Source organism: Ictidomys tridecemlineatus, chromosome 15, assembly GCF_052094955.1.
Source record: "Ictidomys tridecemlineatus isolate mIctTri1 chromosome 15, mIctTri1.hap1, whole genome shotgun sequence".
NCBI lineage: Eukaryota > Metazoa > Chordata > Mammalia > Rodentia > Sciuridae > Ictidomys > Ictidomys tridecemlineatus.
This window is the reverse complement of record NC_135491.1, coordinates 8,919,878-8,931,330: the sequence shown is the minus strand read 5'-3', so window position 1 is coordinate 8,931,330 and position 11,453 is coordinate 8,919,878. Positions and strand designations below refer to the sequence as shown.

Sequence of the window (11,453 nt, the reverse complement as noted above, 5' to 3'; positions counted from 1 at the left end):
AACAGGGCGGCCATTCACACAGCCCTACCACGTGCCAGGCACTGCGAGGACATGTTTATGAGGCCTGTCACTCGTCCACGCTGCCGCCGCCGCGGAGTCTGGAGCAGATGCTACCATCGGCTCCATCTCCCAGGCGGGGAAACTGAGGCGGGGGCGGTGAAACGCAGCTCTGGGCTCCGTGTCCTCAAGCCACGCACTGCACCGCTGCAGGCTGAGGCTGGGGCAAGAGATCAGGAAACTATTTGCTTAAAAAATGAAAAAGAAGTCAGGAAGCAAACCGCCAGGGCCCAGGAGGTGGCCCTGGCTCCTGGGACGTGAGTGCTCCCGCCCTGGAGTGGACATACAGGCAGACGCCCTGCCGCACGTACACAGACCCAGCCACCACTGCTCACGGCTGCCTCTCCCCACGGCCCTCTCCGCACCTCCCAGAGCAGGAGGTGATGGCGTGCACCAGGCCCCGGTTCTAGGCCTCTGCAGGTGGCAGCGGGGGAGGAAGCCGCTCATGCCAGTGCCCGTGCCCACTGCCTGTCCTGGCGAGCCAGCCTTGGGCCTTTTGCCAGGAGGAGAGGATCCAGCTCCCTGCAACTCCCCATGCTGGGCCTGGCTTCTGGGAGACCCGGTGGGGGATGGAGTTTGCCGGGATGAAGGCAGGGAGGCTCCTGTCTCCCACACTGTAGACTGGAGGCTGGGCCTGGTCCCGGCTGGTGGTCAGATTTATGGGAGGATTTCCATGGCCAGAGGCAGAGACAGATGGTCTACATGACCAGATGCTGCACCCCCACCACACACAGGAGCAGGCGTCCCACCCAAGCCCAAGTCCCAGTCTGGAGCCTGCTCAGGAACCACCCCCCCCACCCCGCTGACCCGGATTCTATTCCTGGCCTGTGGTGGGGGAGGGCAGGCCTGCTTCCTCACTCATCTCCTGCCTTCTGCCTTCCATGGTCCCTGGGAGGCAGACTCTGGTTCCTTTTCCTGGGTGCCTGTGTGCAGCTCCAAGTCCTGGGCTTCTCATACTAGGCCTGACCGCAGCCTCTACAGTACGGTGCACCCTGGGTTCTGTCTGGTTTTCACCTCAGTATTCTCCACTGGGATCTCCACTCTATTACTGCCAGCCACAGGGATGCACCCCTGCAAACCCAGAGGCTGGGGAGGCTGGGGCAGGAGGACTCAGTTTGAGCCCAGCCTCAGAAACTTAGCAAGACCATGTCTCAAAATAAAAAATAAAAAAGGGTTGGGATGTAGCTCAGTGGTAGTGCTGCAAACAAAACAAAAACCAAACCGCAATTATGTTCTGCTGGGCCCTAACCCAGGCCCTTTGCATATTTTTTTGAGGGGTCCAACCCCAGTATGATTCACAGGGGCCTAGTCTCACACCCTCTGCGGCAACTTGACGACATTCTCCCACAAGAATTCCTCCCACCACAGTCTTTCCATGGAGTCTCACCCCAGATCTAGACCCTACCACTGGGGTCCTCAGTCATCCTGACTGAGAGCTAAATTGTTCAACCTCAGATCAGTCCACGAGGGCAAACCTCCGCCACTTGCCGGGTCTAACCTCAGACCCCCTCATCTTACCCAGCGCTCCACAGTGGCTTGGTTCCCACTTTCTTGCTGGGGTCTAACCTCAGTTTTCTCCTTTATGGTCTACACTGGGATCTAATCTCTGTCCCGTTTCTGGGTCTAACTTTGGATTCTCTTGTCCTTAAAACCTCCTCCCTTGATTTTTCTAGGTGACTCCAGCATCCACAGAGCCTGGCATACAGTAGGTGCTTAAAAAATGCTTGCCATACAAAAGAATGAAGTCGATTGTGAAAGCTTTGTTTCTCTGGACACATGACCAGTGCTCAGTGCACTGGAGATGGCGGGTGGGATCGCCCGTTTCCCGCTGGGGATGCCGAGGCACAGAGAGAGGGGCTAGCCTGGGTCACAGGGCTCGTGGGGCAAAGCCAGAGCAGAGACTCAGGGCTGTCCCACCCGGGGACCTGGGGAGACCACACTCGTCTTGGGACACTTCCTCCCATCAATGGCTGGAGATGTGTCTCACGAACTGCTCCAGGTGTAAGAAGAATGAACCGACAGGTAGGTGCTCAGGAGGCCGGGGGCTCTGCAGGCCCTGGGCCTGACCTGTCCCCAAGCCCCCGTGGCCGCCGTCTCCTCTGTTCTACTTGACGCCGAAGCCGGGTCAGGACCAGCTCAGAGGCCTGGATGAGGCTGTGCTGTGGGGAGAGGGGGAGGAGGAGGGCCAGCTGAGACAAAGCAGGGAATGCACCTAGACCACAGCCGGGCAGTATGGACTGGACACCCAAGGGCCAGCAGGGCACAGAGCCCAGACTGCAGGGTGTGGGGAAGAAGGAATTTCTGGGACAAGACGAAGACTAGACCCAGAGAGAAGGCCTCAAGTGAATTCCAGTGGGAAGGACAGGCCTAGAGCCAAAAGTAGGGGAGCGGGCCAGAAATCAGTGGAAGGGACAGAGATGGGTCAAAATAAAAGCAGACAACACTACAAAGGGAGTGAGTCTGATTACTAGAGGCTCAATGACCCTGGAGAGGCGAAGGTGAGACCCTAACAGCAAAAGATAGGTCAACAAGGCAAAGAAGCCGCAGATCCAAGGGGAAGAGAGAAGCTCTATTAACACACGAGGGCCAGGGTTAGACCTCAGCTGGAAGGTCTGAGGTTAGACCTCAGCAGCCGGGAGAGAGGAGCAGACACCTGGAGTGAAATGCTTAAGTAGACTGTGATGAAGGGTGATGTGGCAGTGAGGTCACAGTAAAAGGAAGTCCTTTCACCCATAATCAGACCACAGTCTTTTCCACTGGGGTCTAACCTCAGACCTCTCTAGTGGGGCTTATGTCCTTGGCATTAGGGTCTAACCGCAGCCTCTCTCCTGGCTCTGAGTCTCCACGTGGTCTAACCTCAGGACCCATCTGCTAACCTCAAGCATCTCCACTGGAGCCTAACCATCTAAACCTTATTTTCCTGAGACCTCACTTTGTCCTGCCTAAGGTGGTCCAACCTCAGATTTCCCACTGGAACCTCACTCTATCTTCTCCTGGGCTTAATCTAGAACATTCTATAAGGATTAGCCTGTGGGAAAAGGCCCAAGGAAGACTCCAGCAGCAGAGGGGAGAGCCAGAGGAGAACCCAGGCTAGACCAGCCAGCCCTGCCCTGGGTCAGACGGGAGGGAAGGAGAGAGCAGGGGTAAGGTGGGCAAGGTACGGCACAGCCTCAAAGGTGGGGTGACGGTCAGCAGAAGGTCAAGGTTAGACCAGAGCAGGGGGAGCCACATTACAATGGAGGGTCCAAGGCTGGACCACGGGCCATTTCCATGGGTGGACGGTGGACCAGGACAGGCGGAAAGGCACTAGGCTGCTGTGCGAGGGTCAGAGGTCAGTGGGAGGTTGGAGCACAGTGGCTGGGTGCCCGGAGCTGCTGCAGCAGGCAGCTGGAGGTCACACTGCAGGGCAGGGTAAGAAGTCGGACGTGGAAGTCGATGCCACCAGCAATTGGCAGTCAGCCACAGCCAGTGCCGTGGGGACCAGCGGAGGAGAAAGGGCTGCCGAGGTGAGGCAGGTGAGTCCCACAGACACAGGGCAGAGGCTCCGGTGCAGGGGAAGACTCAGGTCGGCCCACGGCCACAGAGAAGGGAAGCAAGGCAGAGCTCGAGGAGGGACTGTGGGGGTGGGGAGGCCCCTGGAGGCTGAGGGGAGCCGGGGCAGGGGGGTAACCTCTTCCCCCAGGTAGGGCCCACCCAGCTGCCGTGAGTGTCCTCCTGGCCAACAGGGACCCCTCTCCCCGGAGGTGGCCTTAGCGGTGAACCCCACAGGAAGGGGAGAAACCAGCATTCATGCTCCCCCCGGGCCAGGCTGAGGCCTGACCCCTCCCCAGCGACCCGTCCTGCCTCCCTGATGCCCGCGAGGATCCTGCGGGAACAGGCCTGGTCCCACAGATGTGCGGACCCTCCGCAGGCCCCGTGCCCAGCCCTGGCCTGCGAGTTACCTGCAGGATGTGCATGCCCTTCAAGGAGACCACGGCCAGCTCCTGCAGCCCGTCGCCGGTCAGGTCCACGTGAGCCATGGCCAGCAGGGGGCTCGAGAAGCTCCGCCGCCACAGCAGCTGGAAGCCAGGGGTGGCCCCCGGCAGCCCCAACTCGGGGCCGCGGTACTTATAGCAGAGCAGCTCCTGTGGCGGGAGGCAAGGTCACAGGCTGAGGGGGGTGCAGGGACATGAGGGCACGGCAGTCCCAGCCCGCATGTCCCACCTGTCCATAGGTGGCCACCAGGACTTCTGGTTGTCCATCTAAATCCACATCAGTGACCAGGCCACAGAGGACGCTGTCAAACTGGTCACTGCCAGGCAGGAGAAGCTGGTCTTCAAGGCCCCGGTTCAGCAGGTCCCTGAGGACCAGCCCAGCGTCAGCTGGTCACTGACCTGTGCCCCTCAGGGTGTCTGCCTCCCAACTCTGCAGGCCAGGCACCTCACACCCAAGAGGAGGCCCCATGCTTCTCCTGGGGATTCGCACGCCCCGTCCCCAGTCTGGACACCCACGCTGTCCCCAGGGCCTGGATGACTTGGCCCTGGCTTGGGTACATCCCGTCCACCCATGGTGTGCCAGAGCTGGCTGTGTTGGCCCATGGGGGTGGACAGGTCTCCTGCTGGGGTACCTGCCCCCCTCCACGGTGGGGGCACTGAACCCATGGAAACTGGCAGGTGTCACAGATGGGGCCTGCCCAGGTGTGTGGGAAAACACTTGCTGGAACACTCCCTGGCCCGCCCTCTCCAGGGCTGGGCATCTCTGCCCACCCGAGGCCTCTGTCCACTCTCTATAGGACCCAGACATAAACACTCACAGTGCCCTTCCTGGGTCACCAAGAGCTTCACCTGCCCAGCCCTGACCAGCTTCACCCAGAGGGACCTTCTGCTGAGGACAAGGTTGGGTCGCGGGGTCAGGCCGCCCCTGCCCAGGCCCTCACCGGTACACCACTGCCGGCTCCAGCATGCTGACCACGAGCACGCTGCACGCCTCCTGCCGCGGCTGGTCCGGGGCCTCTGCAGAAGGAACGGGAGTGGTGGGGGGTCTGTGGGGACAGGTTCCTCCCCACACCCCGTCCCCCTCGGTGAGAGGAACACCAGTTAGGTCTCAAAGAAGACAGGAGGTTAGAGGCTGGACCATAAGAGAAATGGCGGAGGTCGGTACTACAGGGAAGAGCGGGTGTGAGATGGCCGCGTGAGGGGCCTGAGGTTCCACCCAGCAGAGAGACCGTTCCCTGAGGGGTCGTGGAGAACACCAGGTGGGGGGGGCCAGTAAGGGCCACCCCAAACGGCACAGGGGCCAAAGAAACGCCATCAAGGCCAGACAGGTCAAGGAACAGGAAGAGACCAACGCATGGGGGTTGACGGTTCCATCCTGAGTGGTGGGACAGCAGTCGGTCCGCAGACAGTAGAAAGGACAGAACGGGGGATGCGAGTACGTCACCAAGGGAAGAGTGAGGGTCAGACCACAGAGAGAATGGCGCAGCTCAACCTCGGAGCAAAAGTCTAGGTCAGACCAAAGCAGGGAGAGCAGAGGTGCCCAGCGGAGAAGACCGCCCTAGGCTACGTGGGCAGGAGGGGAGGGGAGGGGCACGCCATCGCAATGGCTGGACAGGGTGCGGAGGGAAGGATGGGGTCTGACACCCCGGGTTGGGGAACCAACTCGGGTGGGGGAGCTTAACCTGCGGAGTTGCCTCCCCTGGTCCCTGGACCCTGAGCTCACCCTCGGGGGCCGTGAGGCTGAACACGATCACTCGGGAGATGGGGCCGTCCTGCAGGACTGTCCACATGTGCAGCACCTCTGCATGGAGAGCAAGGACTCAAGGCTCTGCCCCAGTTCCCAGCCCTGGCACACGGCCCGGCCCTCACCTTGACTCCGTTGGTCCACGTGGGCGACACGGACATAGCCACTCTGACAGCCGAGAGCCGAGAGGCGCCGGGATGTGCCGGGGAGGTTGTGGACATCAAGCCAGAGGACACTGGTTGGCAGGTGGATGGACAGACAGATGGACAGCACAGAGGACCATCAGTGGCTCCCAGCACCCACCCCTCCCTGCAGCACCTGGTCAGCAATCTGATTGCAAGTCGTGATCCCCACTGCCCAATGCTCCGGGGCCAATCCCTATCATCTGATTACTGGGTCCACCTCCTGTTCTCTCTGGGGTCACCACTGTTGGTCATTTTCCCTGGGGGTCACACCTTGCCTTTTCTGAGCTCATGCCTGCTGCTCAGTTTCTCTAGGATCCCCTGTTGTCCTTAAAGGCACTTCCCACCACTGTCTTCTCTGAGGTTACAGCCTAGGTCCCTGCTGGCTTTTCTGGGGCCCATCCTACCTACTGGTCAGATTCGTGAGCTCTGGGAAGAGGTTCTCCACGGGCTGTTCTTCAAACTGATGCAGCCCTTCATTCTGGGGGAACACGATCCACCCAGGTACCTGGAGTCAGCCACCAGCCTCCGGCATCCTCCGCCCAGAGCCAGCCCACGGGGAACCCTGGCAGGATATGTTGGTGCCTCACCTCCTTGTAGAGATGGATGGCTGGGTTGTTCCCGCTCAGGAGAAACACAGTCTCCAGCTGATCCCCAACCTGGACCCTGCAAACAGACAAATTGAGAAAATGGAAGGACCTGAGTGTGGCTGAGTCCAGATGTTTTGGATCCTCTTGGCAGAAATCCTTGCTTGTAAGCACCCTCACATTCAGATGGCAGACCCAGACTAGAATCTCAGACTTCGGCTCTTAGTACGTGTCTGGGAAGCACAGACCTACAGGAGCCAGCCCTCTCAGAAGCTGCCCCATCTCAGCACCACAGAAACTCACGCCAGCACCTCCCATTCCTGGGGCCCTCCCCGGCTGGGATTTTCTCTCTGGAATGGAACTGTAGAACCTTAAAACACTGAAGCCCAGGATTCCAGAAGTTGTTTATTGTTTTCTCTGAAAGACTAGGGCTTTTAGAAATTGTCATGGTTGGTATCTAGTCTCGTGGAACGTGTGGATCATCCAAACCCTAGCATCTAGAACATGGCTGAGTTTGAATCTTCAGTTTTAGAACTTTTATCTGCTAGACACAGGTTGGCAAACCAGGACCTGCAGACCAAAACCAACCCACTTCCTGTTTTTGTAAGTAAAGTTTTATTGGAACACAGTCATGCTCATTCATTTGCACAGTTATCACAGCTGCTCTCCTGCAACAATGGCACAACTGAGTAGTTGTGACAGGGACTGGTCCCCAAACCTAATATTTTACTATATGGGTCTTCACAGAAGAAGTTTGCAAAAATAGTTTTCCAACCCTTATGTTAGAACACCGGTGTTCTATAAGCCCCGGAGTGGAATCCACATAGTTGGGAACACTAGAACTTTGAGATTCTAGATGGTCTGTGTTTCATCTGCTTGTAACACAAGAATGTTAGAAACCTTATATAGAATCTCAGAAGATGCTGGCATCCATAAAACTGTAGAACTTTCAAACCTTGGAATCTTTGAGCTTACAACTCTATAAAACTTAGCATCTTTGATCCTGGGGATGTCAGAATCTAGAACCTCAGAATCTAGAACCTGCTAATTCCTGATGTCTACAGCACAGGTGCTCGCTCAATGAGCTCTCTCAGGTAATCTTCTTCAGGGTTGAGAAAGTGGTGGCCCCTGGCTGTCTGGTCCACATTCACCTTAGAAGCATACTGTCCATGGGCAGGTGTGTGGTCTCCAGCTGGCTACTGCCCCTACCACACCCCATGCCCTCCCTCCCCGCTGTGCTGAACCTCTCTGGCATCAATGGCACTTTGGTTTCCAGTCCTTGATTGACTATAACCCTTTTGTTTTCCAGATGGGGAAACAGACTCCCACTGACAGGGGTCTGAGACCCCAAGTGCCCAGGGACACTCACTCTGTGTGACACAGCTGGAAAGGTGTGAACTGGAGCTCCAGGTTCAGGCAGCTCTCTGTAGGAGGACACAGGCAGATGGGCACCCCACACTTGCCAGGGCCCCCTCCCACCCTCCAGTTCCCAGCCTCACTCACGCGCAATGGAGTCGAGGTTGAATTCAGAGCCAGGCTCATAGTCGCAATAAATGTTAAGAAAGGGGCAGCCCTTGTCCCCTGAATCCTGGGGAAGGAAACTCGCTTCAGGGGTAGCAGGAGGGATTTTGGGAAGGCACCATGGCTGGTGTGTAAGGAGGGTGTGGGTAGGTGGAGGGTGCTCTGGGTACCTTGATGAAAGTGATCCCCACAACCAGGCCCTGCTTCGGGGGTGACTTGTTGAAGGTGTCGATGGAGACAATCTCTGCATCCACTGGAAGGGGACAGTGAAAATGTCACTGTAGTCAGACTTGAGACTCCTGGTACCACCAATCACAGCGACTTCTGAACCACCGCAATTATGAGTCTGCGGGAGTCCTGACCATCACTATCTGACTACTAGGTACCAGCATCTTGACTTTTGCTTTAGGAATCCTGAACCCTACCCACTTTCAAGCCCCTATTATCCCTACCCCCGACCCCAGTGATAATCAAACCTCGACTCCGTTCAGTCACCCAGTCTCCCATCGTGGTGACCGGGCTCCAACAGAGCCTCAGAAGCCTCAACACCACGTTCCACGCCCCCCAGCTTCATGGCGCCACGCACCGGGGATGTAGTTGAACTGCAGCTCCTTGGCCACCGGCCGGATTTTCTGTCGGAGGTCTTGGTAGCGGAAGCCGAGCACCTTGCCTTTAAGCGTGGCGGCGAGGAGCTCCCCACGTCCACCCGCGCCGCCGGCCAGCCCGTACACATTGCTCTGCGACGAGAAACGCGTGAAGCTGTCCTCGCGCAGCGGGCAGGGTCCCGCGGCCACGGCCGCCTCCCCCATCACGCCCCTCCGCAGCCTCTGCCGCGGACCACTGTTCTCTACCTAATCCATCGGACGCCTGCCAGTTGCGCAGACGGATGACGTAAACAAACTGCGGAGATTGCCCTGTATCAAGATGGCGCCCACACCACTTTGTCCTATTGCGCTTGCGCACTTTTCCCTTTCCATTTCACCCGAAGGAAAGGGGCTGCAGGAGTGTAACCAAAGATGGTAGGTGGCGACCCTCGGCCCTTCCTTGTAGGCTGTGTGGAAGGTAGAATGAGAATCATAAAACTTAACATTACCCTTCTGTGCCAGGAACAGTTACTCTGTGGGCATTCAACCTAACAATCTATTCAAAACTCACCAGCAGGCCGAGATAGATACATCCACTCATATCTATTTTACAGATGGAGTTGAGGTCAAGTAACTTATGACCACACAGCTATAAAGAACCAGTTAGGCCGAATGCAATGGTGAGCGCCTGTAACCCCAGGGACTCAGGAGAGTCGCAAGGCAAGAAGTTCAAGGTCAGCCTGGGCAATTTATTGAGGCCCTGTCTCAAAGTAGAAACTGAAGAAAGGGTTAGGGGAAAAAACTCAGTGGTAAAGCGCCCCTGGGTTGGATCCCCAGTATATATCTCCCCCAAAAGCAGCAGCATCACTGGAGCCCAAACAAGTTGGTGCTTTAATTCATTATTTTAACTATCATGTTCTTACCCTAAAACATATCTATCAGGGTGGCACATAACCACCTCCTTTCTTGAATGCGGCCCTGCTGACAGTCCGGTTGGCCATTCTTATGGGTGCCACACAACTATTCAGTGGGGCCAGAGGGGTACCTTCCCCCTTTCATTCACTGAGCTTTCCCCCTGTGCCAGGATACCCTTTACAGATTTTACCCAGAAAATCCTTGCAAGAACCCTACAAAGAGATTTTTATCCCAATTTACAAATAATGAATTGAGGCTTGGGGACAGTAATCCTTGGCTGATGGCCAGGGATTGGTGGCGACAGGATATAAAATAGGTGTTTTGAGGCCTCCAGGGGTTCTTGTTCACACTTCCTTGTCCCTAGGACAAGGTTTGGGGACCCTGTGTGCATCCATGTGTCATTTCCAGGAGACATGGGTTGGTCAGCTGTCCTGGCCACTTTGAGTGGCCTGTCATTCTCCTCCCCGCGGAAAAGCTCCAGGAAGGTGGAGACTGCGTCTCCCTAGGCTCAGCCAAATCGCCAGCACCTGGAACACTAGGCCTGACTGAGCAGGCAGCAGTACCTGTTCAGAACCACAGAGCGCATGCCAGGCCCTTCACCAAGCCCTGGGCGATTAGTACCTGAAGGACTTCACGTGCAAGCCCTCAAGGCAAGTGGACATGGAAAGTGGGGAAAAGAAAGCGGGCGGGTAACTCCAGAGATCTGGAGTTAGTAAGAGCTCCTAGGCGCAGCACTGGGTGTGCCCAGAGTGTGCCTGCGGCCTGGCACAGAGATGAGAAGCCTGAGTGAATGGGACACAGGGGTCAGTGTCCCCTTCCCATGTGGCAGCCTGGGAACCTCGTTCACTTAGTAGTTGTTGAGTGAATGAAAAACACATGAAGTTATGATGGCAAGTCAAGAGCTGTCTCCTTCAGGTTTCCCCCCTGCTGCTCATTTGAACCACCTGTGGAGCTTCCCTAAGACCAACCCAGAGCAGGAGCCTCACTCAAACCACAACTTAGCATAGGCTGTGGCCGGAGGTGGAAGACGTTCAATGGCTTGAGAGTTAGACCTAGGTCATGGGTGCAGAAATAGCTTCCCACCCTTCTCGGTCAGCAGCGCCTGGAGCAGATCCGGCCACCTGCCTAGGTACCAGCAGTCCACTGTAGAGCTGTGGGGAGCTGCAGGGCGGCGGGCAGGGCTGGTGAGGGCCTGGCCACTCCTTCAACTCTGGAGCCTCACCAGAACTTCCTGGGGGGCCAGTGCTGGAGCCTCTTGCAGGCAGCCCCTCCTCATCATTGTCCCTGCTTACCATCCCACATGCTGTGACACTCTGCCTCCCTGCAGTGTCCTCCAGCCAGTGCCCCACCACAGGGAGGGGCCACCCTGAGGAAGCATAGGCGGACCAGGAAATCTGTCTGGCTTACAGGGGACCCCACTCTGGAGTGTGGCAAAGCTGGCCAGTTCCCACCCACCTCTGTCAGGCAAAGGGACCTGTCACCTGTCCCACCCCCAGACCCACACAGGACTCACACTCTGCCCACCAAAGTCAGTTCTTCTCCATCCTATGACAGATGGAACAACTGTCACTGGGCATCCAGCCTGCCTCCCAGGGGAACCTGGATGTGGGTGAGGGTGGGACAATTCAGGTTCCCTTCTGCTCTGCCCTCCAGCCAACTCTGAGGCTCCCCAGTGGCTGAAACCAAGGCCCACAGACCCCAAAGCCCAGGAACATGGGACCAAGCCCTGCTGCTCCTCTGAGCCCACATCCGGGGCCTCCACCCCAGGACCTGCCCAGCCCAAGTCCCTGTCAAGCTGCTTGGGGGAGCATGTCCCACTACCCACAGGACGCACCATGGCCAGGCAGGGATGCTGTGGGCTGAGGAGGGCAGCAGAGGTGAGGAGGAAG

The 11,453-nt window shown here is 57.4% G+C and overlaps 1 protein-coding gene across 2 annotated transcripts; it reads right to left on the bottom strand.

The window, feature by feature from the left end:
* Window positions 1-1,797: 1,797 nt before the first annotated feature.
* On the bottom strand, window positions 1,798-11,453 carry Kptn (kaptin, actin binding protein). 2 transcript variants are annotated; one of them, XM_005336582.5, is made up of 14 exons: window positions 11,399-11,453; window positions 11,078-11,163; window positions 8,652-9,116; window positions 8,236-8,318; window positions 8,048-8,132; window positions 7,914-7,968; window positions 6,548-6,623; window positions 6,365-6,438; window positions 5,901-6,010; window positions 5,755-5,832; window positions 4,973-5,048; window positions 4,261-4,396; window positions 3,999-4,181; window positions 1,798-2,216 (listed from the first exon to the last, which is right to left on the bottom strand). In XM_005336582.5, exons 3-14 carry the CDS (start codon window positions 8,872-8,874, stop codon window positions 2,088-2,090), a joined length of 1,308 nt encoding a protein of 435 aa, XP_005336639.2. In that variant the 5' UTR covers window positions 8,875-9,116; window positions 11,078-11,163; window positions 11,399-11,453; the 3' UTR covers window positions 1,798-2,087. The 2 variants fall into 2 exon arrangements, with proteins under 2 accessions (XP_005336639.2, XP_040135641.2); XM_040279707.2 differs by lacking the exons at window positions 11,078-11,163; window positions 11,399-11,453 and having other exon boundaries at window positions 8,542-8,663.

What these genes read in the sequence shown, in the direction of transcription:
- Kptn (XM_005336582.5), bottom strand. Translation starts at nt 8,874, where the DNA reads ATGGGGGAGGCGGCCGTGGCCGCGGGACCCTGCCCGCTGCGCGAGGAC. An exon ending in CAGCCTCACGGCCCCCGAGG is followed by an intron (nt 5,049 to 5,754) that starts GTGAGCTCAGGG and finishes TTCCTTCTGCAG; the next exon opens with AGGCCCCGGACCAGCCGCGG. An exon ending in GAGCCGGCAGTGGTGTACCG is followed by an intron (nt 4,397 to 4,972) that starts GTGAGGGCCTGG and finishes GCTGGTCCTCAG; the next exon opens with GGACCTGCTGAACCGGGGCC.